This window comes from Anomaloglossus baeobatrachus, chromosome 10, assembly GCF_048569485.1.
Source record: "Anomaloglossus baeobatrachus isolate aAnoBae1 chromosome 10, aAnoBae1.hap1, whole genome shotgun sequence".
Taxonomy (NCBI): Eukaryota; Metazoa; Chordata; class Amphibia; order Anura; family Aromobatidae; genus Anomaloglossus; species Anomaloglossus baeobatrachus.
This window is the reverse complement of record NC_134362.1, coordinates 184,354,486-184,382,151: the sequence shown is the minus strand read 5'-3', so window position 1 is coordinate 184,382,151 and position 27,666 is coordinate 184,354,486. Positions and strand designations below refer to the sequence as shown.

Below are 27,666 nucleotides of genomic sequence, written 5' to 3'. Positions count from 1 at the left end.
CTCAGTCGCCAGGGCATGGACGCAGGGGAATGGTCCCTTCACCCGGACGTGTTTCAGGAAATCTGCCGCCGCTGGGGGGTGCCGGACGTCGACCTAATGGCGTCTCGGCACAACAACAAGGTCCCGACCTTCATAGCGCGGTCTCGCGATCAAAGAGCTCTGGCGGCAGACGCCTTAGTGCAAGATTGGTCGCAGTTCCGGCTCCCTTATGTGTTTCCACCTCTGGCACTTTTGCCCAGAGTGTTACGCAAGATCAGATCCGATTGCGGCCGCGTCATACTCGTCGCCCCAGACTGGCCGAGGAGGTCGTGGTACCCGGATCTGTGGCATCTCACGGTCGGCCAACCGTGGGCACTACCAGACCGTCCAGACTTACTGTCCCAAGGGCCGTTTTTCCATTGGAATTCTGCGGCCCTGAACCTGACTGTGTGGCCATTGAGTCCTGGATCCTAGCGTCTTCAGGATTATCCCAAGGGGTCGTGGCCACCATGAGACAGGCTAGGAAGTCCACTTCTGCTAAGATCTACCACAGAACGTGGAAGATTTTCTTATCCTGGTGCTCTGCACAAGGAGTATCTCCCTGGCCATTCGCGTTACCTGTCTTTCTTTCCTTCCTGCAATCTGGGTTGGAAAAGGGCTTGTCGCTCGGCTCCCTTAAAGGGCAAGTCTCGGCACTATCCGTGTTTTTTCAGAAGCGTCTAGCACGACTTTCTCAGGTGCGCACGTTCCTGCAGGGGGTTTGTCATATCGTACCTCCGTACAGGCGGCCGTTAGATCCGTTGGATCTAAACAAGGTCCTTGTTGCTCTCCAGAAGCCGCCCTTCGAGCCTCTGAGGGATGTGTCACTTTCTCGACTCTCACAGAAAGTGGCCTTTCTGGTAGCGGTCACGTCTCTTCGGAGAGTGTCCGAACTAGCAGCGCTGTCATCCAAGGCTCCTTTCCTGGTGTTCCACCAGGACAAGGTAGTGCTGCGCCCCATTCAGGAGTTTCTCCCTAAGGTGGTATCCTCTTTTCATCTTAATCAGGATATCTCCTTGCCTTCCTTTTATCCGTATGCAGTTCATCGGTATGAAAAGGATTTACATTTGTTGGATCTGGTGAGAGCACTCAGAATCTACATTTCCCGCACGGCGCCCCTGCGCCGCTCGGATGCACTCTTTGTCCTTGTCGCTGGTAAGCGCAAAGGGTCGCAGGCTTCCAAAGCCACCCTGGCTCGATGGATCAAAGAACCAATTCTTGAAGCCTACCGTTCTGCTGGGCTTCCGGTTCCATCAGGGCTGAAGGCCCATTCTACCAGAGCCGTGGGTGCGTCCTGGGCATTACGACACCAGGCTACGGCTCAACAGGTGTGCCAGGCAGCTACCTGGTCGAGTCTGCACACTTTCACCAAACATTATCAGGTGCATACCTATGCTTCGGCGGACGCCAGCCTAGGTAGAAGAGTCCTGCAGGCGGCAGTTGCCTCCCCGTAGGGGAGGGCTGTCTTTGCAGCTCTAACATGAGGTATTTCTTTACCCATCCAGGGACAGCTTTTGGACGTCCCAATCGTCTGGGTCTCCCAATGGAGCGCCGAAGAAGAAGGGAATTTTGTTACTTACCGTAAATTCCTTTTCTTCTAGCTCCAATTGGGAGACCCAGCACCCGCCCCTGTTTCCTTCGGGATTTTTGTTTTTTTCGGGTACACATGTTGTTCATGTTGAACGGTTTCAGTTCTCCGATGTTACTTCGGATTGAATTTGTTTAAACCAGTTATTGGCTTTCCTCCTTCTTGCTTTAGCACTAAAACTGAGCAGCCCGTGATCCCACGGGGGGTGTATAGCCAGAAGGGGAGGGGCCTTACACTTTTTAGTGTAATGCTTTGTGTGGCCTCCGGAGGCAGTAGCTATACACCCAATCGTCTGGGTCTCCCAATTGGAGCTAGAAGAAAAGGAATTTACGGTAAGTAACAAAATTCCCTTCTTTTCGCTTTATGAGACGCACTTTTTTTTTTCCCCCCCAAAATTGTGGGGAAAATAGGGGTGCGTCTTACAAAGTGAATGTAACTTACCGGGCAGTAATGCGGCGGTGGAGTGAGTCACAGGAGGCTGGTGCTGCCGCTGGAGCGGTGGCGGCCGCCATGGATCCCCTGGCAATCGGCTGCGGTGGCGGCCACCATGGATCCCGCGGCAAACGGCTACAGCAGTGGTCACCATAGCCGAAATCTTTATCTGCGCCTGCGCTGCCTCCAACGCGACTTCCGGAAAATGGCTGCGGAGGTGACGTAGGCACAGATGGAGATCTCAGAGAAGTGAGATCTCCATCTGCGCATGCGCCGCCTTCCGTAGCCATTTTCCTGAAGTCCATCGCGTCGGAGGCCACGCAGGCGCAGATAGAGATCGCGACTCTCGAAGAATGCGATATGCGCGGGCTTTATTTTAGATCTCCGCATCAGACGGAGACGATCATAAGAAAGAGGAGAGAGAGAACGATTCTCCTCCTCCTCGCTAGGGCTGGATGCTGATTGGTGGAGACAACTTCTGCAGAGCTGCCTCCACCAATCAGTGATCTGAGCCTGACAAAGTGTTGTCAGTTGAACGAAGGGTCCTAATAGGTGAGCAAAAAACACTGAAGGGGAACACAACCCCCATCATCAGCCTTCAGAATATACTGTATCAATCGGTGTATTCAGAAGGATGATGGGGGGCTGTAGTCCTTTAGTCCCTCCCTGGAGTGTTTACACTAATGTAGTGGCCAAAGTGTAAATGTGACTACCACCCCCCTCATCTTTCAGAATACAGCCATGTATGGTATACAGTACATGGGTGTATTCCTAAGGATGAGGGGGGTGGTAGTCCCAGATCCCCATAAAAGTGCATCATGCAGGTCCCCCATAGCCGTGTCATCCACGGATCCCACATAACAGTGCATCATCCACAGGTCCCCATAATAGTGCATCATCAACAGGTCCCCCATAGCAATGAGTCATCCACAGGTCCCTCATAATAGTGCATCATCCACAGGTCCCCCATAGCAATGCGTCATCCACAGGTCCCTCATAATAGTGCATCTTCCACAGGTCCCCCATAGCAATGCGTCATCCACAGGTCCCTCATAATAGTGCATCTTCCACGGGTCCCCCATAGCAATGCGTCATCCACAGGTCCCTCATAATAGTGCATCTTCCACGGGTCCCCCATAGCAATGCGTCATCCACAGGTCCCCTATAATAGTGCATCATCCACAGGTCCCCCATAGCAGTGCGTTATCCACAGGTCCCCCATAATAGTGCATCATCCACAGATCCCCCCCCCCCATAACAGACCCTCCTGTTGAGTCTAAATTGTTAAAATAATGTTTTTTTTTATTTTATTAATATCTGAGCACACTATTTGGCTCAATTTGTTTTTTTTAATTTTCCTCCTCTAAAACCTAGGTGCGTCTTATAATCAGGTGCGTCTTATAAAGTGAAAAATATGGTGTATATGTGTATATTTTATATATATTTTTATATATACATACAAATTATATATATATATATATATATATATTTATATTTATATATATATATATATATATATATATATATATATATATATATATATATATATATATATATATATATATAGTGATATAGATATTATGTGTCAGTTAAGGAGCAGTCCTGTCATTTTTTTCCTGGGGTATCCATTAGCTGAGGACCACATGATCGCTAAAAATGAAGATCCTCATATTTATGACCCTTGTCATAGCTTATTCATTGGACAATCCCTTTAAATAGAAAGCAATGTGCATTTCCCCATTTAGTCTAGCAATTGATGCCTGCCTCAGCCCATAACACAACACCAGAAGCAGGGGTCTCATTCATCCAGTTGAAGCCTGCTCTATACTGATGAGGGGCAAATACCCCAAAACAGCTGTCTGCAGACCTGACTCTGCCGGACTCCTCACACAGAGTCCAGCATGGCCGCGGTCTGGTGGTTTCGGTCTCCGGGTAATCAGCGCTCCCCTCTTGTTTTGCAGTGTGATGCAGTCAGCGTGTTGGAGAAGGAGCACGACTACAGAGATGAGTATTTTGACTTCATCCAGTCTCACATCCGGAGGTTCTGCCTGCAGTGTATCCTATCACCCACCTGACACATTTACCATCCAACCTGTATATATAGTTTATAACTAATATATGGAGATGTGCAGCAGAGAGTCGAGTAAGATAGGAAATGCAATGCACATTGGGTTGTACTGTTCTGTGCTGCACCCAGTGTCATACCTGAGAGCTGCATTCCTAATTCTGTTGGAAGAGTCAGTGTGTACAGACATTATTTATCCTGTGCTGACACCTTCATTAGAATAGTGAGTGCCGCTCTGGATCATAATACAGGATGTAATTCAGGATCAGTAATGTATGTACCGAGTGACTACACCAGCAGAATAGTGAGTGCAGCTCTGGCGTATAATATAGGATGCACCTAATGTAATGTATGTACACATTTATTCCGCCAGCAGAATGAGTGCAGCTCTGGAGTATAATACAGGAGGTAACTCAGGATCAGTAATGTATGTACACAGTGACTGCACCAGCAGAATAGGGAGTGCAGCTCTGGAGTATAATACAGAAGGTAACTCAGGATCAGTACAGGATAACTTATGTATATATACAGTGTCTGCACCATCAGAATAGTGAGTGCAGCTCTGGCGTATAATACAGGATGTACCTAATGTAATGTATGTACACATTGATTCCGCCAGCAGAATGAGTGCAGCTCTGGGGTATAATACAGGATGTAACTCAGGATCAGTAATGTAATGCATGTACACAGAGACTGCACCAGCAGAATAGTGAGTACAGCTCTGAAGTATAATACAGGATGTACCTAATGTAATGTATGTACACATTGATTCCGCCAGCAGAATGAGTGCAGCTCTGGAGTATAATACAGGAGGTAACTCTGGATCAGTACAGGATCAGTAATGTATGTACACAGTGACTGCACCAGCAGAATAGTGAGTGCAGCTCTGGAGTATAGTACAGGATGTACCTAATGTAATGTACGTACACAGTGACTGCACATTGTGATGAGCGAGAAATCCATTTCTTTACAAGAAGATGCAATGCTCTTGTGATCCATCTTCGCTGCCCGCTCTTTTCCTTCATTGATCCTGACAGATGGAGCTGCCTTAATTTATTCTTCGGTGAAAGAAGAGAAGAACTTGGATCTGCTGTACAAGTACATTGTCCATAAGACCTATGGCTTCCACTTCAGCTCGCCTGCCATGGTGGTGGAGAAGGACGCCGTGTTTATGTAAGACTTCTCAGCATATCTCACGTCTGTGGTCAGTTTACTATAACAATCCCCAAGACATAGAAAGGAGACATAATGATGTGATTGCTGCATCAGTGAGTGCACGCGTGGATAGATGCTATAATGCCCTTATGACTCTCCTGTTAATGCCAAGAAGCTCCGGTCCCATAAACCACACGCGCACTGTAACTCTTCCTATTGACTCTTTCCTTAGTCCTGCTGGCTGGGACAACGAGAAGAAAATAGGAATTTTGCATGAAAATTTCACAAGCGTCAAACCTGAAGATGCCTTTGAAGACTTTATTATAAAACCGCCTATAAGAAAGGTAGCGCGCCTCTTCTGTGTGTCTGGCCTCCTGCCCAATATCGCCGTCATCTGGTCTTACAGCGTACGGTGCTTCCTTCCCACAGCTCGTCCATGATAAGGAGGTGGCGGCAGAAGACGAGCAGGTTTTCCTGATGAAGCAGCAGGTACGGTGGCGGCCATCACATCAATTGCATCCATGCAGTGACTTGCTCCTTCTTTACCCTCCTGAGACCGGTGATTGGCTGCAGCACTCTTCTGTCCCATGGTATAACTTGATTTGCCTTTCGGGTGTCTGGGAAAGCTGAATACCTACCCTGTTGGAGGCTGTGAGAGCATATTCATTCTTATGCTTTTTTCCTTCAAGGAGGTTGAATATATTTTGTATTAACTATTAAGTTCAGTGATAATTGTTTTTAATCCTTTATTTTATCTTTTCCATAGTCATACTTGGCAAAGCAGCCGGCCACTCCGACAAGAGCCTCAGTGAGTATAGAGTGTGTAAAAGTATAAGTAATATAGGTAAATATATATAGATATTTGTCAAAATGTCTAAATGGCTCCCACTCCAGTCTGAAAAAAATAAATATATTTTCTTTGTCGCTCTATTGGGAGACCCAGACAATTGGGTGTATAGGCTATGCCTCCGGAGGCCGCACAAAGTATTACACTAAAAGTGTTAAGCCCCTCCCCTTCTGCCTATACACCCCCCGTGCTCCCACGGGCTCCTCAGTTTTTTGCTTTGTGCGAAGGAGGTCAGACACGCACAGCTCCACAGATTGGTCAGCAGCAGCTGCTGACCATGTCGGATGGAAGAAAAGTGGGCCCATATAGGGCCCCCAGCATGCTCCCTTCTCACCCCACTCTTGTCGGCGGAGTTGTAAGGTTGAGGTATCCATTGCGGGTACGGAGGCTGGAGCCCACATGCTGTTTTCCTTCCCCATCCCCCTCAGGGCTCTGGTGGAAGTGGGATCCTATCGGTCTCCAGGCACTGAGACCGTGCTTCATCCACAACTCCTGTGGAGCCTGCTGGATAGGAGCCGGGTATCGTTCAGGGACATGGCCCTGCTACTTGGAGGTACTCTGTATCCCTGTGGGGACAGCGCACAGCAACACTCCAGCATTGCTGGGTGTGCTAGTGCACCGGGGACCGCGGCGCTGACCGGGTTAATATGTGCCATTACACACTCAGCGTTGCTGAGTGTGTTTATGTATAGGGACTGCCGCACTGACCGCCGCTGCCATGGAAACACTGCGGTGCGGCTGGGACTTGTAGTGCGCCGGGGACTTCCACGCCGGCCGCGCTTTTACGGCGGCCGCGTTTATTACTAGAGTCCCCGGCTTTTTGCGGCCTAGTTTCCTTTCCTCCCGCCCATAGCCCTGACAGGCAGGGGAAGGGCGGGACGCTGCACAGAACGAGCAGCACTGAGGGCTGGAGCATGCTTTGCATACTCCACCCCTCTCACTGTGCACAGTGCGGGCACCAGTTCCCGCTCTTTCTGGGTCACGCCCACGGCTCCCTCCTCTCCTCAGGACGCCAGCAGCCATTCCTGTCAGCTCCTTGGACGCTACAGAGGGGGACAAAGTCTGGGAGACTCAGGCAGGGACTCTGGTGGCCTCACAACCGCTTTAAGCGGGTGGTAAGCAGCACCTGTGGTGCTAGCCCCATTGTGCAGTAGTGTAACATTATATGTTTATTTTACACTGTATAGTGCACAGTTGATTTCTGGCTATATACCCTATTGTGTTGCTCAGGGAAGATAATAGCATGGCGCCCACGAAAGGCAGGGGTGCCAAAACACAGGCTTATTATGTTGCCTGCGCCGCATGTACGACCCCGCTACCGGCAGGTTCCACTGACCCTCATTGTGTGCACTGTTCGGCCCCTGTGGCACTTACTCAGCCAGAGCCTCTGCTAGGGGGGGCCCAGGGGGAGCCACCTGCTAACACTGTTCAGGTGACAGGGACGGAGTTTGCAAAACTCTCTGAGACTATGGCTAAGATACTGGAAGCCTTGCAGTCCAGACCGGTATCTCAGCACAGGGACTCTGTTGATTCTTTGTTCCCTGGCCCACCTCAGCTGGACCAACAATGTCCTCCCGGGGTATCTCATGGATCCCAGGCTGAGGGTTCTGACACAGACCCCAGCCCCAGACCGACTAAGCGAGCTCGCTTAGATTTTCCCTCGACATAATCATATTGTTCAGGGTCTCAGCGAGGGGAATCTCTGGTTGATGATGCGGAAGTAGCTGATCAGGATTCTGATCCTGAGGCCGCTCTCAATCTTGATTCTCCGGACGGGGACGCCATAGTGAACGACCTTATTGCGTCCATCAATCGTATGTTGGATATTTCTCCCTCAGCTCCTCAGGCGGAGGAGTCTGCTTCCCAGCAGGAGAAATTCCGTTTCAGGTTTCCCAGGCGTACACCGAGTATGTTTCTGGACCACTCTGTTTTCAGAGAGGCAGTCCAGAATCACCATGCTTGTCCAGATAAGCGTTTTTCTAAGCGCCTTAAGGATACACGTTATCCCTTTCCCCCTGACGTGGTCAAGGGTTGGACTCAGTGTCCCAAAGTGGATCCTCCAATCTCCAGACTGGCAGCTAGATCCATACTTGCAGTGGAAGATGGGGCTTCATTCAAAGATGCCACTGACAGGCAGATGGAGCTCTGGTTGAAATCCATCTATGAAGCTATCGGCGCTTCTTTTGCCCCAGCATTCGCAGCCGTATGGGCGCTGCAAGCTATCTCAGCAGGTCAAGCGCAAATCGACGCAGCCACACGCACGTCCGCGCCACAGGTGGCGTCCATAACCACTCAGACGTCGGCATTTGCGTCTTACGCTATTAATGCTGTCCTGGACTCTGCGAGCCGTATGGCGGTTGCAGCTGCCAATTCGGTGGTACTCCGCAGGGCCTTGTGGCTACGGGAATGGAAGGCAGATTCTGTTTCCAAAAAGCGCTTAACCAGTTTGCCAATTTCTGGCGAACGATTGTTTGGCGAGCGTTTGGATGAAATCATCAAACAATCCAAGGGAAAGGATACATCCTTACCCCAGCCCAAACAGAACATACCCCAACAGAGGAAGGGGCAGTCGAAGTTTCGGTCCTTTCGGGGCGCGGGCAGGTCCCAATTCTCCTCGTCCAAAAGGCCTCAGAAAGATCAAAGGAACTCTGATGCATGGCGGTCTAAGTCACGTCCTAAACAGACCACCGGAGGTGCCGCTACCAAAGCGGCTTCCTCATGACTGTCGGCATCCTCACTCCGCATCCTCGGTCGGTGGCAGGCTCTCCCGCTTTTGCGACACCTGGCTGCCACGGGTAAAAGACCGTTGGGTGAGAGACATTCTGTCTCACGGTTACAAGATAGAGTTCACCTCTCGTCCCCCGACTCGATTCTTCAGGTCATCCCCGCCTCCCGAGCGAGCCGAGGCTCTTCTGCAGGCGCTGGGCACTCTGAAGGCAGAAGGGGTGGTGGTCCCTGTTCCTCTTCAGCAACAGGGCCACGGTTTTTACTCCAACTTGTTTGTGGTCCCAAAGAAGGACGGGTCTTTCCGACCTGTCCTGGCCCTGAAACTTCTCAACAAACACGTAAAGACCAGGCGGTTCCGGATGGAATCCCTCCGCTCCGTCATCGCCTCAATGTCCCAGGGAGATTTCCTTGCATCGATCGATATCAAGGATGCTTATCTCCACGTACCGATTGCTCCAGAGCACCAGCGCTTCTTGCGCTTCGCCATAGGGAACGAACACCTGCAGTTCGTGGCACTGCCGTTCGGCCTGGCAACAGCCCCACGGGTTTTCACCAAGGTTATGGCTACTGTCGTAGCGGTCCTCCACTCTCAGGGTCACTCGGTGATCCCGTACTTGGACGATCTGTTGATCAAGGCACCCTCTCAGGAGGCATGCCAACACAGCCTCGACGCTACCCTGGAGACTCTCCAGAGTTTCGGGTGGATCATCAATTTTCCAAAGTCAAATCTGACCCCGGCCCAATCGCTGACATACCTTGGCATGGAGTTTCATACCCTCTCAGCGATAGTGAAGCTTCCGCTGATCAAGCAGCGGTCACTACAGACAGGGGTACAATCTCTCCTTCAAGGTCGGTCACACACCTTGAGGCGCCTCATGCACTTCCTGGGGAAGATGGTGGCAGCAATGGAGGCAGTTCCTTTCGCGCAGTTTCACCTGCGTCCTCTTCAATGGGACATCCTACGCAAATGGGACAGGAAGCCGACGTCCCTCGACAGGAACGTCTCCCTCTCGCAGGCGACCAAAGCTTCCCTTCGGTGGTGGCTTCTTCCCACTTCATTATCGAAAGGGAAATCCTTCCTACCCCCATCCTGGGAGGTGGTCACGACGGACGCGAGTCTGACAGGGTGGGGAGCGGTTTTTCTCCACCACAGGGCTCAGGGTACGTGGACCCAGCAAGAGTCCTCGCTTCAGATCACTGTTCTGGAAATACGGGCAGTGTATCTTGCCCTGAAAGCGTTCCAGCAGTGGCTGGAAGGCAAGCAGATCAGAATTCAGTCAGACAATTCCACAGCGGTGGCATACATCAACCACCAAGGCGGCACACGCAGTCGGCAAGCCTTCCAGGAAGTCCGGCGGATTCTGCTGTGGGTGGAAGCCACGGCCTCCACCATCTCCGCAGTTCACATTCCAGGCGTGGAAAACTGGGAAGCAGATTATCTCAGTCGCCAGGGCATGGACGCAGGGGAATGGTCCCTTCACCCGGACGTGTTTCAGGAGATCTGTTGCCGCTGGGGGGTGCCGGACGTCGACCTCATGGCGTCCCGGCACAACAACAAGGTACCGGCGTTCATGGCACGGTCTCAAGATCCCAGAGCTCTGGCGGCAGACGCCTTAGTTCAGGATTGGTCGCAGTTTCAGCTCCCTTATGTGTTTCCTCCGCTGGCACTGTTGCCCAGAGTGTTACGCAAGATCAGGGCCGACTGCCGCTGCGTCATCCTCGTCGCTCCAGACTGGCCGAGGCGGTCGTGGTACCTGGATCTGTGGCATCTCACGGTCGGCCAACCGTGGGCACTACCAGACCGACCAGACTTGCTGTCTCAAGGGCCGTTTTTCCATCTGAATTCTGCGGCTCTCAACCTGACTGTGTGGCCATTGAGTCCTGGATCCTAGCGTCTTCAGGGTTATCTCAAGACGTCATTGCCACTATGAGACAAGCTAGGAAACCAACGTCCGCCAAGATCTACCACAGGACGTGGAAAATTTTCCTGTCGTGTTGCTCTGCTCAGGGTATTTCTCCCTGGCCTTTTGCCTTGCCCACTTTTCTGTCCTTCCTTCAATCTGGACTGGAAAAGGGTTTGTTGCTCGGCTCCCTTAAGGGACAAGTCTCAGCGCTCTCTGTGTTTTTCCAGAAGCGCCTAGCCAGACTTCCACAGGTACGCACGTTCCTGCAGGGGGTTTGTCACATCGTCCCTCCTTACAAGCGGCCGTTAGAACCCTGGGATCTGAACAGGGTGCTGACGGTTCTTCAGAAACCACCATTCGAGCCAATGAGGGATATCTCTCTCTCACGCCTTTCGCAGAAAGTGGTTTTTCTAGTAGCAGTCACTTCACTTCGGAGAGTGTCTGAGCTAGCAGCGCTGTCATGCAAATCCCCTTTCCTGGTGTTTCACCAGGACAAGGTGGTTCTGCGTCCGGTTTCGGAATTTCTCCCTAAGGTGGTATACTCCTTTCATCTCAATCAGGATATCTCCTTACCTTCTTTTTGTCCTCATCCAGTTCACCAATGTGAAAAGGATTTGCACTTGTTAGATCTGGTGAGAGCACTCAGACTCTACATTTCTCGTACGGCGGCACTGCGCCGCTTGGATGCACTCTTTGTCCTTGTCGCTGGCCAGCGTAAAGGGTCACAGGCTTCTAAATCAACCCTGGCTCGGTGGATCAAGGAGCCAATTATCGAAGCTTACCGTTCGGCTGGGCTTCCGGTTCCCTCAGGGCTGAAGGCCCATTCTACCAGAGCCGTGGGCGCGTCCTGGGCTTTGAGGCACCAGGCTACGGCTCAGCAGGTGTGTCAGGCGGCTACCTGGTCGAGCCTACACACTTTCACGAAGCACTATCAGGTGCATACCTACGCTTCGGCGGATGCCAGCCTAGGTAGACGAGTCCTTCAGGAGGCGGTTGCCCACCTGTAGGAAGAGGCCGTTTTACGGCTCTCTTACGAGGTATTATTTTACCCACCCAGGGACTGCTTTTGAACGTCCCAATTGTCTGGGTCTCCCAATAGAGCGACAAAGAAGAAGGGAATTTTGTTTACTTACCGTAAATTCCTTTTCTTCTAGCTCTAATTGGGAGACCCAGCACCCGCCCCTGTTTTTTTGTGTACACATGTTGTTCATGTTGAATGGTTTCAGTTCTCCGATATTCCTTCGGATTGAAGTTACTTTAAACCAGTTTATAATTCTTTTTCCTCCTTCTTGCTTTTGCACCAAAACTGAGGAGCCCGTGGGAGCACGGGGGGTGTATAGGCAGAAGGGGAGGGGCTTAACACTTTTGAGTGTAATACTTTGTGCGGCCTCCGGAGGCATAGCCTATACACCCAATTGTCTGGGTCTCCCAATTAGAGCTAGAAGAAAAGGAATTTACGGTAAGTAAACAAAATTCCCTTCTTTTTCTTTGTCGCTCCATTGGGAGACCCAGACAATTGGGTGTATAGCTACTGCCTCCGGAGGACACACAAAGTATTACACTTAAAAGTGTAAAGCCCCTCCCCTCTGCTATACACCCTCCCGTGCATCACGGGCTCCTCAGTTTTTAAGCTTTGTGCGAAGAAGGCACACATCCACGCATAGCTCCACAACTTAGTCAGCAGCAGCTGCTGACTATTTCGGATGGAAGAAAAGTGGGCCCATATAGGGCCCCCAGCATGCTCCCTTCTCACCCCACTCTGGTCGGCGGTGTTGTTAAGGTGGAGGTGCCCATTGCGGGTACATAGGCAGGAGCCAACATGCTGTTTTCCTTCCCCATCCCTGCAGGGCTCTGGGTGAAGTGGGATCCATAATCGGTCTCCAGACACTGGGACCGTGCTCCCTCCGCAGCCCCTGGGAATCTGCTGGACAGGAGCTGAGTATCATCAGGGACATGGCCCTGCTACTGTGAGGTACTCTGTGTCCCCTTGGGGACGGCGCATGGAGCGCTTGTGTCATACACGCTGCAGCACTGCTGGGCGTGTTAGTGCGCCGGGACTACCGCGCTGACCGCGCTTGTTGCCGGCCGCGCTTATACTCTAGTCCCCGGCCTCTGCGGCCTAGTACCGCATATTCCAGGTGCTCTGTGTCCCCGTTGGGACGGCGCATAAAGCACCTTGGGCCCAGACGCTGCAGCGACTGCGGCGTGCGTGTGGGTCCGGGACTACCGCGCCGACCGTGCACTGCCGGCCGGCCGCGATTTCAACTTTAATCCCCGGCTTTTGCGGCCTAGTATGGGATTCTCCCGCCCCCAGACCTGCCAGTCAGGGAAAAGGGCGGGACGGTCGGTATGACGCCGACAGTGAGGGCTGTAGTACATTGAGCTGTCCTCCGCCCCCCTCACTACCCACGCTGAGGCACCAGATTCCCGCACTTTTTTGTGACTACGCCCACGCCTCCCTCCTCCTCAGAGAACGCCGTCAGCCATGTTTTTCAGCAACTTCTGGCTGCAGCTGAGGGAGACCCGGGGCAGAGAATCTGGTGGCTACAAGCCACATCCGCAGCCCCTGCCGGACAGGAGACGGAGTATCGTCAGGGACACCCTGCAGCTACAGGTACTCTGTGTCCCCGTTGGCACGGTGCATGAAGCACCTTGGCCTCAGACGCAGCTGCGACTGCGGTGTGCATTTTTTGTCCGGGACTACCGCGACGACCGTGCCTGTTTGCCGGCCGCGGTTTTTACTTTAGTCCCCGGCTTTTGCGGCCTAGTGTGTTAAACTCCCGCCCCTGAGCCTGCCAGTCAGGGAGAAGGGCGGGATGGTCGGTATGTTGCCGACAGTGAGGGCTGGAGCACACCTCGCTGTCCTCCGCCCCCCCCTCACTGATCACTATAGACCACCGGATTCCCGCAGACAGAGCCCTGCATCATAACGTAGGGAGGGCTGGAGCATACGTTGCTATCCTCCTTCCCCCTCACTGAGCACTGGGGGGCACCAGTTTTTCAAAGGTGGTCTTACTAGGGTGTTGCCCCCCCCCTTGGTGCCGCAGTGTATATATATATATATATATATATATATATATATGTATATATATATATATATATATAATGTGTTTATATGGTATATGATTTCACTGTTGGCAGCATTATTTGTTTTTGGCTGTATACCCTCACTGATTACTCTGCGGACGACAGGCTGTTGTCTGCTCTTAAAGAGTAAGGGTGCCAAGACACTGGCTTATTTTAACCTCTTGTGCGCCTATATTACGGGCACTGCACAGATGACAGCGACAGAGTTTGCATGATGAAAACTTCGCCGGCGTTCCCTGTCCAGGCGGCAGGGACAGAGTTACAGCTTTGCTGAGAAACTCTCTGGGTCATTTTCACTATCCATGTTTCAGGCTATGGACAAATGGTCAGCTAAGAGACTAGGAGTTTGCAGTCCAGACCGGCCCCTTATACAGGCCCGGGCACTGCGGGATCGCCCCAGGCCTCTATCGGTCTGCGACGAAGCGTGTTCCTGGGGTGGCCTCTAGTTATGACGTGGGGTACTCCAGCACGAACCGCAGTCCCAGTCCGGCTAAGCAGCCTTGCTTAGAATCTTCCCCGACTTCTTCAAGGGTCTCAGCTTGAGGACCCTCTAGAGGATGGGGCGGAGGTCGCAACCCAGGACTCTGTCCGGACGTGGCTCTAAAGGCTTCACAGATACTGTACAGAAGCACACCTTCCCGGACAAGCTATTTACTGAACGCCTTATAACACACGTTGTCCCTTCCCCTCTGACGTTGTTAAGGTTTGGGCTCAGTGTCATAAGGTGCCCTCCAGTCTCTTGACTGGCGGCTAGATCAGTAGTAGCAGTGGCTGACTGGTCCACGCTCAAGAATGCCACGGACAGACAGATAGAACTCCTAATGAGATCCATCTATGAACCCATAGGCGCGTCCGTTGCCCCAGCCTTGGCAGGCACTCCAGGCTATCGCAGCTGCTCTGTCTCAGATTAATGCGGTCTGCTCCGCATTTAGCGTCTTTGACATCTCAGGCGGTGGTATTTTCATCCTCCGCCGTGCACAGGGGAGCCTTTTCCGTATGGCGGTCCAGGTCAGGGCAGTGGTCCCCACGTGTCCAAGACCGATGTAGGAGACATTCTGTCTTCCGGTCACAGGATAGAGCTCAGTTCTCGTCCTCCGACTCGTTGCTTCAGAGCATCTCCGTCCCCCGAGCGAGCCGATGCATTTCCAGGCGGTGAACACCAGATAGGACGGATCACTCCACCCCGTTCTGGACTTCACACTGCTCAACGGACAGACGGACAGAGAACCTGACGGTTCCGGATGGAATCTCTCCGCTTTGCCATCGCCTTTGATGGCCCAAGGAGGCTTCCTAGCATCAATCGACATCAGGGATGCTTATCTCCACGTGCCGATTGTACCAGAATTTCAGCGCTTCCTGCGCTTCGCCATAGGGGACGAACACCTTCAGTTCGTGGCACTAACTCTCGGCCTGGCGACAGCCTCACGGGCTTTCACCAAGGTCATGACAAAGGTGGTAGCGGTCCTACACTCTCAGGGACACTCGGTGATCCTTTACTCAGACTATCTGCTGGTCAAGGCTCCCTCTCGGGTGGCATGCCAACACAGCCCGAACATTGCTCTAGAGACTCTCCAGAGATTCGGGTGGATCATCAATTTCCCAAAGTCAAGATTGACACCGGCCCAATCACTGACATATCTCAGCATGGAGTTTCATACTCTCTCAGCGATAGTGAAGCTTCCGCTGGACATACAGCGTTCACTACAGACAGGGGTGCAATCGCTCCTTCGAGCCCAGTCACACCCTTTGAGGCGCCTCATACACTTCCTAGAGAAGTTGGTGGCAGCAATAGAGGCAGCTCAGTTTGCACAGATTCATCTGCGCCCACTTCAATGGGACTTTCTCCGCAAATGGGACAGCAAATCGACGTCCCTCGACAGGAACGTTGCTCCTTCTCGGGCATCCAAGGCATCCCTTCAGTGGTGCCTTCTTCTCACTTCTTATCGAAGAAAAAATCCTTCCTGTCCCCATCCTGGGCTGTGGTCACGGCTGACGCGAGTCTGTCAGGGAGTCTTCCCCCGCCACAGGGCTCAGGGTACATGGACTCAACAGAGTCCGCCCTCCAGATCAATGTTCCGGAGGTGAGGGCAGTGTATCTAGCCCTAAAAGCGTTCCAGCCATGGCTGGAATGCAGGCAGATCCGATTTCAGTTGGACATCGCCAAGGCGGTGGCATACATCAACCACCAAGGCGGCACAAGCAGTCGGCAAGCCTTCCAGGAAGTCCGGCGGATTCTGCTGTCGGTGGAAGCCACAGCCTCCGCCATCTCCGCAGTTCACATCCCGGGAGTAGAAAACTGGGAAGCAGTCTTTCTCAGTCGCCGGGCATGGACACAGGGGAATGGTCTCTTCACCCGGACGTGTTTCAAGAGATTTGTTGCCGCTGGGTGCAGCCGAACGTCGACCTATTGGCGTCCCGGCACAACAACAAGGTCCCGGCATTCATGGCACGTTTTCAAGACCAGATTGGTCGCAGTTTCCACTGCCTTACGTATTTCCTCCTCTGGCGATGCTGCCCAGAGTGTTACGCAAGATCAGATCCGACTGCCGCCGCGCCATCCTCGTCGCTCCAGACTGGCCGAGGAGGTCGTGGTACCCGGATCTGTGGCATCTCACGGTAGGCCAACCGTGGACACTACCAGGCCGGCCAGACTTGCTATCTCAAGGGCCGTTTTTCCATCTGAATTCTGCGGCCCTCAACCTCACTACGTGGCCATTGAGTCCTGGATCCTAGCGTCTTCAGGGTTATCTCAAGAGGTCATTACCACTATGAGACAGGCCAGGAAACCAACGTCCGCCAAGATCTACCACAGGACGTGGAAGATCTTCTTATCCTGGTGCTCTGATCAGGGTATTACTCTGGCCATTCGCCTTGCCCACTTTTCTGTCCTTCCTTCAATCCGGAATGGAAAAGGAGTGGTCTCTCGATTCCCTTAAGGGACAAATTTGGGCGCTTTCTGTGTTTTTTCAAAAGCGTCTAGCCAGGCTTCCTCAGGCACGCACGTTCCTGCAGGGGGTTTGCCACATAGTCCCTTCTTCCAAGCGTCGGCTAGAACCCTGGGATCGGAACAGGGTGATACCGGCTCTTCAGGAACCACCCTTCGAGCCAACGACTGATATTTCTCTTTCACGCTTTTCGCAGAAGGTGGTCTTCCTAGTGGCAGTCACGTCACTCCGCAGAGTGTCTGACATAGCAGCACTGTCATGCAAAGCCCCCCTTCCTGGTGTTTCACCAGGACGAGGTGGTTCTGCGTCCGGTTCCGGAATTTCTCCCGAAGGTGGTATCCTCTTTTCATCTCAATCAGGATATCTTCTTACCTTCTTTTTTGTCCTCATCCAGTTCACCGATGTGAAAAGGATTTGCACTTGTTAGCTCTGGTAAGAGCACCCAGACTCTACATTTCTCGTACGGCGCCCCTGCGCCGCTCGGATGCGCTCTTTGTCCTTGTCGCTGGCCAGCGTAAAGGGTCGCAGGCTTCCAAGTCAACTTGGCTCTGTGGATCAAGAAACCAATTCTTGAAGCCTACCGTTCTGCTGGGCTTCCGGTCCCTTCAGGGCTGGAGGCCCATTCTGCCAGAGCCGTGAGTGCGTCCTGGGCATTGCTGCACCAAGCTACGGCTCAGCAGGTGTGTCAGGCGACTACCTGGTCGAGTCTGCACACTTTCACGAAGCACTATCTAGTGCATACCTACGCTTCGGCAGATGCCAACTTAGGTAGGCGAGTCCTTCAGGTGGCGGTTGCCCACCTGTAGGAAGGAGCCGTTTTACGGCTCTTTTACCGAGGTATTCTTTTACCCACCCAGGGACTGCTTTTGGACGTCCCAATTGTCTGGGTCTCCCAATGGAGCGACAAAGAAGAAGGGAATTTTGTGTACTTACCGTAAATTCCTTTTCTTCTAGCTCCAATTGGGAGACCCAGCACCCGCCCCTGTTCCCTTCGGGCTGTTGTTTCTTTGTGTACACATGTTGTGCAGATTGAATTGTTCTTGGTTATGGTTTCAGTTCTCCGAACATCCTTCGGATTGAATTTACCTTAGACCAATTTATAAGTTTCCTCCTTCCTGCTTTTGCACCAAAACTGAGGAGCCCGTGATGCACGGGAGGGTGTATAGCAGAGGGGAGGGGCTTTACACTTTTAAGTGTAATACTTTGTGTGTCCTCCAGAGGCAGTAGCTATACACCCAATTGTCTGGGTCTCCCAATTGGAGCTAGAAGAAAAGGAATTTACGGTAAGTAAACAAAATTCCCTTCTTTTTTTATAAAATATATTTAGTGACTCAGACTCACAAACTAGAGAATGAATATATATATGTGTGTATAGTATTTTATTTTATATTTCTTTGTCGCTCCATTGGGAGACCCAGACAATTGGGTGTATAGCTTCTGCCTCCGGAGGCCACACAAAGTATTACACTTAAAAGTGTAAACCCCTCCCCTTCTGCCTATACACCCCCCCGTGCATCACGGGCTCCTCAGTTTTTATGCTTTGTGCGAAGGAGGCACACATGCACGCATAGCTCCACAATTTAGTCAGCAGCAGCTGCTGACTATATCGGATGGAAGAAAAGAGGGCCCATAACAGGGCCCCCGGCATGCTCCCTTCTCACCCCACTCTGGTCGGCGGTGCTGTTAAGGTTGAGGTACCCATTGCGGGTACATAGGCAGGAGCCACATGCTGTTTTCCTTCCCCATCCCTTAAGGGCTCTGGGTGAAGTGGGATCCTAATCGGTCTCCAGGCACTGGGACCGTGCTCCCTCCGCAGCCCCTGGGGAATCTGCTGGACAGGAGCCGGGTATCGTCAGGGACAAGGCCCTGCTACTGTGAGGTACTCTGTGTCCCCTTGGGGACGGCGCATGGAGCGCTTGTGTCATACACGCTGCAGCACTGCTGGGTGTGTTAGTGCGCCGGGACTACCGCGCTGACCGCACTTGTTTGCCGGCCGCGCTTGTAACTTTAGTCCCCGGCTTCTGCGGCCTAGTACCGCATACTCCCGCCCCCGGGCCTGCCAGTCAGGGGAAGGGCGGGACGCTGCACTGGACGTCAGCGCTGAGGGCTGGAGCATTCTTTGTATCCTCCTCCCCCCTCATTCAGCACAGTGGGGCACCAGATTCCCGCACTTTCTAGGGCACGCCCACGGCGCCCTCCTCCTCACAGAACGCTGGCAGCCATTCCTGTCAGCACTTCTGAAGCTGGAGAGGAGAGACAACACGGCTCTGGGAGGCCCAGGCAGGGAATCTGGTGGTCACACAACCGATATATATATATATATATATATATATAATATATGCCTATATGCTATACATTTACTCTGTATGGTCGCACTGTTGGTTTTTGGCTATATACCCTCCTGGATTGTACTCAGAGGAGACAACAGCATGTCGTCCGCAAAAAGCAAGGGTGCCAAAGCACAGGCTTACTTTGCAACCTGTACCTCATGTGCGGCTATGCTACCGGCAGGTTCCACCTACCCTCATTGTGTGCAATGCTCGGCCCCTGTGGCACTTACTCAGCCGGAGCCTCTGCCACTGGTGGCCCAGGTGGAACCACCTGCTACCACTGTCCAGGTGACAGGGACGGAGTTTGCAGTATTCGCTGACAAACTTTCTGAGAGTATGGATAAATGGTCTGCTAAGATACTAGAAGCCTTGCAGTCCAGGCCGGTAACAGGCCCCGGGCACTGTTGAATCATTGACCCCAGGCCCCCCTCGGTTGGAGCAGCAAAGTGCTCCTGGGGTGACTCATAGGTCCCAAGGTGAGGTCTCTGACACGGACCGCAGTCCCAGACCGGCTAAGCGGGCTCGCTGGGAGCTTCCCTCGACTTCATCACACTGCTCAGGGTCTCAGCAGGAGGACTCTCTAGAGGATGAAGCGGAGGTGGCAGATCAGGATTCTGATCCTGAGGCCGCTCTCAACCTAGATACACCTGAAGGAGACGCCATAGTAAACGACCTTATAGCGTCTATCAATCAGGTGTTGGATCTTTCTCCCCCAGCTCCTCCAATTGAGGAGTCAGCTTCTCAGCAGGAGAAATTCCGTTTTAGGTTTCCCAAGCGTACAATGAGTACGTTTCTGGATCACTCCGACTTCAGAGAGGCAGTCCAGAAACACCGAGCTTGTCCAGATAAGCGCTTTTCTAAGCGCCTTAAGGACACACGTTATCCCTTCCCCCCTGACGTTGTCAAGGGTTGGGCTCAGTGTCCCAAGGTGGATCCTCCAGTCTCCAGACTGGCGGCTAGATCCATAGTTGCAGTGGAAGATGGGGCTTCACTCAAAGATGCCACTGACAGACAGATGGCGCTCTGGTTGAAATCCATCTATGAAGCTATCGGCGCGTCCTTTGCTCCGGCATTCGCAGCCGTATGGGCACTCCAAGCTATCTCAGCTTGTCACTCGCAGATTAATGCAGTCACACGTGCCTCTGCTCCGCAGGTGGTGTCCTTAACCTCTCAGGCGTCGGCGTTTGCGTCCTACGCCATTAATGCTGTCCTGGACTCTGCGAGCCGTACGGCGGTAGCATCCGCCAATTCGGTGGTAGTCCGCAGGGCCATGTGGCTACGTGAATGGAAGGCAGACTCTGCTTCCAAAAAGTTCTTAACCGGTTTGCCATTGTCTGGCGACCGCTTGTTTGGTGAGCGATTGGATGAAATCATTAAACAATCCAAGGGAAAGGACTCATCCTTACCCCAGTCCAAACCAAACAGACCTCAACAACGGAAGGTACAATCGAGGTTTCGGTCCTTTCGGCCCGCGGGCAGGTCTCAATTCTCCTCGTCCAACAGGCCACAGAAGGGTCAGAGGAACTCCGATTCATGGCGGTCTAAGTCACGTCCTAAAAAGACCGCCGGAGGAACCGCTCCCAAAGCGGCCTCCTCATGACTTTCGGCCTCTTCACACAGCATCCTCGGTCGGTGGCAGGCTCTCCCGCTTTTGCGACGCCTGGCTGCCACAGGTACAAGACCGTTGGGTGAGAGACATTGTCTCACGGTTACAGGATAGAGTTCAGCTCTCGTCCTCTGACTCGATTCTTCAGAACATCTCCGCCCTCCGAGCGAGCCGATGCTCTTCTTCAGGCGGTGTGCACTCTGAAGGCAGAAGGAGTGGTGATCCCTGTTCCTCTTCAGCAACAGGGTCACGGTTTTTACTCCAACTTGTTTGTGGTGCCAAAAAAGGACGGATCTTTCCGTCCTGTTCTGGACCTAAAACTGCTCAACAAACACGTAAAAACCAGGCGGTTCCGGATGGAATCGCTCCGCTCCGTCATCGCCTCAATGTCCCAAGGAGATTTCCTAGCATCAATCGACATCAAAGATGCTTATCTCCACGTACCGATTGCACCAGAGCATCAGCGCTTCCTGCGTTTCGCCATAGGGGACGAACACCTTCAGTTCGTGGCACTGCCTTTCGGCCTGGCGACAGCCCCACGGGTTTTCACCAAGGTCATGGCAACAGTGGTAGCAGTCCTACACTCTCAGGGACACTCGGTGATCCCTTACTTAGACGATCTGCTTGTCAAGGCACCCTCTCAAGAGGCATGCCAACACAGCCTGAACATTGCTCTGGAGACTCTCCAGAGATTCGGGTGGATCATCAATTTCCCAAAGTCAAATCTGACACCGGCCCAATCACTGACATATCTCGGCATGGAGTTTCCTACTCTCTCAGCGATAGTGAAGCTTCCGCTGGACAAACAGCGTTCACTACAGACAGGGGTGCAATCTCTCCTTCAAGGCCAGTCACACCCCTTGAGGCGCCTCATGCACTTCCTAGGGAAGATGGTGGCAGCAATGGAGGCAGTTCCTTTTGCGCAGTTTCATCTGCGTCCACTTCAATGGGACATTCTCCGCAAATGGGACAGGAAGTCGACGTCCCTCGACAGGAACGTCTCCCTTTCTCAGGCAGCCAAAGCCTCCCTTCGGTGGTGGCTTCTTCCCACTTCATTGTCGAAGGGGAAATCCTTCCTACCCCCATCCTGGGCGGTGGTCACGACGGACGCGAGCCTGTCAGGGTGGGGAGCGGTCTTTCTCCACCACAGGGCTCAGAGTACCTGGACTCAGCCAGAGTCCTCCCTTCAGATCAATGTTCTGGAGATAAGGGCAGTGTATCTTGCCCTAAAGGCGTTCCAGCCGTGGCTGGAAGGCAAGCAGATCCGAATTCAGTCGGACAACTCCACCGCGGTGGCATACATCAACCACCAAGGCGGAACACGCAGTCGGCAAGCCTTCCAGGAAGTCCGGCGGATTCTGCTGTGGGTGGAAGCCACAGCCTCCACCATATCCGCAGTTCACATCCCGGGCGTAGAAAACTGGGAAGCAGACTTTCTCAGTCGCCAGGGCATGGACGCAGGGGAATGGTCCCTTCACCCGGACGTGTTTCAAGAGATCTGTTGCCGCTGGGGGATGCCGGACGTCGACCTAATGGCGTCCCGGCACAACAACAAGGTCCCGGCATTCATGGCACGGTCTCAAGATCACAGAGCTCTGGCGGCAGACGCATTAGTTCAGGATTGGTCGCAGTTTCAACTGCCTTATGTGTTTCCTCCTCTGGCACTGTTGCCCAGAGTGTTACGCAAGATCAGGTCCGACTGCCGCCGCGCCATCCTCGTCGCTCCAGACTGGCCGAGGAGGTCGTGGTACCCGGATCTGTGGCATCTCACGGTGGGCCAACCGTGGGCACTACCAGACCGACCAGACTTGCTGTCTCAAGGGCCGTTTTTCCATCTGAATTCTGCGGCCCTCAACCTGACTGTGTGGCCATTGAGTCCTGGATCCTAGCGTCTTCAGGGTTATCTCAAGAGGTCATTGCCACTATGAGACAGGCCAGGAAACCAACGTCCGCCAAGATCTACCACAGGACGTGGAGGATATTCTTATCCTGGTGCTCTGATCAGGGTTTTACTCCCTGGCCATTTGCCTTGCCCACTTTTCTTTCCTTCCTTCAATCCGGATTGGAAAAGGGTTTGTCGCTCGGCTCCCTTAAGGGACAAGTCTCAGCGCTCTCTGTGTTTTTTCAGAAGCGCCTAGCCAGACTTCCACAGGTACGCACGTTCCTGCAGGGGGTTTGTCACATAGTCCCTCCTTACAAGCGTCCGCTAGAACCCTGGGATCTGAACAGGGTGCTGATGGCTCTTCAGAAACCACCTTTCGAGCCAATGAAGGATATTTCTCTTTCTCGCCTTTCGCAGAAAGTGGTCTTCCTAGTAGCAGTCACATCACTTCGGAGAGTGTCTGAGCTAGCAGCGCTGTCATGCAAAGCCCCTTTCCTGGTGTTTCACCAGGACAAGGTGGTTCTGCGTCCGGTTCCGGAATTTCTCCCTAAGGTGGTATCCCCCTTTCATCTCAATCAGGATATCTCCTTACCTTCTTTTTGTCCTCATCCAGTTCACCAATGTGAAAAGGATTTGCACTTGTTAGATCTGGTGAGAGCACTCAGACTCTACATTTCTCGTACGGCGCCCCTGCGCCGCTCGGATGCACTTTTTGTCCTTGTCGCTGGCCAGCGTAAAGGGTCACAGGCTTCCAAATCAACCCTGGCTCGGTGGATCAAGGAACCAATTCTCGAAGCCTACCGTTCTTCTTGGCTTCCGGTTCCCTCAGGGCTGAAGGCCCTTTCTACCAGAGCCGTGGGTGCGTCCTGGGCTTTGCGGCACCATGCTACGGCTCAGCAGGTGTGTCAGGCGGCTACCTGGTCGAGCCTGCACACTTTCACGAAACACTATCAGGTGCATACCTATGCTTCGGCAGATGCCAGCCTAGGTAGGCGAGTCCTTCAGGCGGCGGTTGCCCACCTGTAGGAAGGGGCCGTTTTACGGCTCTATTACGAGGTATTATTTTACCCACCCAGGGACTGCTTTTGGACGTCCCAATTGTCTGGGTCTCCCAATGGAGCGACAAAGAAGAAGGGAATTTTGTTTACTTACCGTAAATTCCTTTTCTTCTAGCTCCAATTGGGAGACCCAGCACCCGCCCCTGTTCCCTTCGGGCTGTTGTTCTTTGTCTACACATGTTGTTCATGTTGAATGGTTTCAGTTTTCCGAACTTCCTTCGGATTGAATTTACTTTAGACCAATTTATAAGTTTCCTCCTTCCTGCTTTTGCACCAAAACTGAGGAGCCCGTGATGCACGGGGGGGTGTATAGTCAGGAAGGGAGGGGTTTACACTTCTAAGTGTAATACTTTGTGTGGCCTCCGGAGGCAGAAGCTATACACCCAATTGTCTGGGTCTCCCAATTGGAGCTAGAAGAAAAGGAATTTACGGTAAGTAAACAAAATTCCCTTCATTTATTTTATAGTATAGAAATAAACATATATATATATATATATATATATATATATATATATATATATATATATATATATATAATCTCTATCTTTCTTTTTCATAGTGTGTATAATGTATAATGTGTGTGTATATATATATGTATATATATATATGTGTATATGTGTATATATATATATATATATATATATATATATATATATATATATATATATATATATATATATATATATATATATATATATATATATATATATATATACATATACATATATATATATATATATATATATATATATATATATATACATATACATATATACATATACATATATACATATACATATATAACATATACATATATACATATACATATATATATATATATATATATATATATATATATATATATTATACACACTATGAAAAAGAAAGATAGAGATATTTAGATATATATATATAATATATTTTTCTTTATCGTTCCTATGGGAGACCCAGACCATGGGTGTATAGCTTCTGCCTCCGGAGGACACACCAAGTACTACACTAAAAAGTGTAGCTCCTCCCTCTGAGCTTATACACCCCCTGGAGAACCAGATCTAGCCAGTTCATTGCTTTGTGTTCAGGAGGCATACATCCACACATGCATTCTCATCTGATTTTTCATTTTTGGAAAGATTTTGAAGAAAAGCGGGTCCAAGTCTGGACCCCCGACATGTCCCTTCTCACCCCACTGTGTCGGCGGTGTTGTTAAGGTTGATTCCAAGGCTGGAGCCTTACATGCCGCGCTCCTTCACCATCCCTCCTGGGCTCTGGCTTGAAGTGGGAGCCAGCACGGTTCTCCATGCTTGGCAGGAGACTGGTCTCCATCCGCAGCCCTTCAGGATCCTCCTGGACTGGAGCACTCATCCCCAGGGACTTGGAACCCTGCGTCTCAGCAAGCTAAGTACCTGAGACGTTTATATATTGGGGGTCCCTGTACTTTATTGTTGTGGGAGAGTGTGCTGATTGTGTTTTATGACATTTCTGGTGGGTTCTCTGGCTGTCACCTGAGAACCGCGCCGATGGTGCCTACGCGCCGGCCGCACCGCTCAAATTTAGGCCCCGGCTTCCCCGGAGGCCTAGTTTCGGTTTCTCTGCCCTCGCATGTCACTCATGCAGAGGGACAGGGTCGGCTCCGCCCGGCGGCCGTTCTGCACAGGGGAGGGTCACTCCTCACTGCAGTGTATGTCCCCTCCCCTGTAGGTCTCTATGGCCCTCCAGATCCCGCTCTCAAGCAAGTCCCGCCCCCTCTCTTCGCTCCGGCGGCCATTTTCTCAGCGTTCCCCCTGCGATCAGTCATTGCAGTGCTGGTCTGCAGCATCCCTGCTGAGGTGCTGTGCTTGGGGGTCCGGGCTTTGGGATCTGGAGGGCACACAACACCGCTCCAGCGGTCTAGTAAGCCACAACCTCTGGTTGTGGACCTCTGTATATACTCTCTGGGGGTCATTCTCTGGCAGAGCCTCCACTCCAGCAGCATGTCTCACACGAGGAGCAAGGCTCCAAAGCTGTATTCAGTATGCGCTGCATGTAAGCTCCTACTGCCTGAACCGAGCACCTATCCACATTGTGATGCCTTCTCTAACCTGACGATGCCTCAGCCTGGAATCGCACCCCCAGTGGTCCCTCCGGCTGCTCCGGCTCTGGTGGCTGAACCCCCAGCTTGGGTAGAATCCTTTTCTAGGTCTATCTCCCAGTCTTTTGCCGACTCCATGGGACTTCTGTCCAGGACTTTGTTGAATATGCATCAGCCCCCTTCACAGGGTGCCTCTGCTCCTAGGGGTCTCTCAGGACCGGAGCTCACGGAGGATTCATCATCTGGTCCCAGACCCCGTCCTCCTAAGAAGAGACACAGGGTCCCCTCTCCTTCCTCGTCCCGCGGCTCTGATTCAGGAGCTGACTCGCAGGACGAGGAGGATGCCTTTACGGGGGGGTTCGGAGGTTAACTCCATGTACCCCATTGATCTGTCCGAAAGTGACTCAGATCTTAGTGATTTGATTGCGTCCATTAATTCTGTACTGGATCTCAATCCGCCAGTATCAGAGGAACAACCCTCTCTGGCAGAAAAGCACCAGTTTACCTCGCCTAAGAGGACAAGGAGTGTGTTCTTTAACCACTCCAGTTTTCAGACCGCTGTGACCAAGCCCAGGGCCTGTCCTGACAAACGCTTCCCAAAGCGTGGTTCTGATGACCGTTTTCCCTTCCCACCTGAGGTGGTCAAGGAGTGGGCTCACTCCCCAAAGGTAGACCCCCCCCCGGTGTCTAGGCTCTCAGCCCGGACCGTTGTATCGGTGGCTGATGGCACCTCTCTTAAGGATTCCACTGACCGTCAGGTTGACCTTCTGGCCAAATCTGTATATGAAGCTGCGGGGGCCTCGTTCTCCCCGACTTTTGCAGCAGTGTGGGCTCTCAAAGCCATCTCTGCTTCTCTAGAGGAGATGCATTCCCTCGCCAGGGAATCTATGCCCGAAATGGTTGCCTTAACTTCCCAAGCTTCAGCTTTTTCATCCTATGCCATGTCTGCCATGCTGGAGGCTTCTCACCGCACTGCGGTGGCTTCGGCTAATTCCCTCGCTATCCGCAGGATCTTGTGGCTTCGAGAGTGGAAGGCAGATGCCTCTTCAAAGAAGTACCTTGCTGGACTCCCTTTTGCTGGGTCCCGGCTGTTCGGTGAACAGCTGGATGAAATTATTAAGGAGGCTACTGGCGGGACGAGTACTTCCATGCCACAAACAAAAACCAGGAAACCTGTCCAGGGCAGGAATCAGTCGAGGTTTCGTTCCTTTCGTTCCTCCAACTGGTCGTCCTCTAAGCCCTCGGCCTCGTCCGCTAACTCAGCCAAGGACCAGAAATCCAACTGGCGCCCAAAAGCGCGTCCACAAAAGACCGCAGGAGGTGCTGCCGCCAAGGCAGCGTCCTCGTGACTATCTGCCCGCTCCAGCAACATCTTAAATCGGTGGCAGGCTCTCCCGCTTTGGCGACGCGTGATTTCAACACGTCTCCGATCAGTAGGTGCGGGATATCATCTCCCACGGCTACAGGATAGAATTCTCTTCCAGCCCGCCAAACAGATTTTTTCTGTCAACTCCCCCCTGCTCCAAGGCCGTGGCATCCTTGCAGGCCAACGGAGTAATTGTACCGGTTCCCGCCCGGGAACGGTTCAGAGGTTTCTACTCAAATCTCTTCCTAGTCCCCAAAAAGCACGGTTCCTTCCGGCCCATCCTGGATTTCAAGCTTCTCAACAAGCATGTTCAGGTGCGGCATTTTCGCATGGAGTCTCTGCGATCACTCATTGCCTCAATGACCCAAGGGGATTTCCTGGCATCCATCGACATCAGAGATGCCTATCTGCATGTGCCAATTGCAGTTTCACACCAGCGTTGGCTACGTTTTGCAATCGGAGAGGAACATTTCCAATTCGTGGCTCTCCCCTTCGGGTTAGCCACGGCCCCTCGGGTATTCACCAAGGTCATGGCAGCAGTGGTTGCGGTTCTGCACCTCCAGGGGGTGGCAGTGATTCCTTACCTGG

The 27,666-nt window shown here is 52.2% G+C and overlaps 1 protein-coding gene across 1 annotated transcript in view; it reads left to right on the top strand.

Annotated features, from left to right (window-relative positions):
• The window catches only part of DYNC1LI2 (dynein cytoplasmic 1 light intermediate chain 2), a 132,396-nt gene that overhangs the window by 63,973 nt on the left and 40,757 nt on the right, over window positions 1-27,666 (top strand). Inside the window, exons 6-10 of the mRNA XM_075325883.1 lie at window positions 4,000-4,093; window positions 5,141-5,276; window positions 5,491-5,602; window positions 5,688-5,747; window positions 6,025-6,066. Coding sequence (XP_075181998.1) covers window positions 4,000-4,093; window positions 5,141-5,276; window positions 5,491-5,602; window positions 5,688-5,747; window positions 6,025-6,066 — 444 coding nt within the window. The remainder of the gene's footprint in view (window positions 1-3,999; window positions 4,094-5,140; window positions 5,277-5,490; window positions 5,603-5,687; window positions 5,748-6,024; window positions 6,067-27,666) is intronic.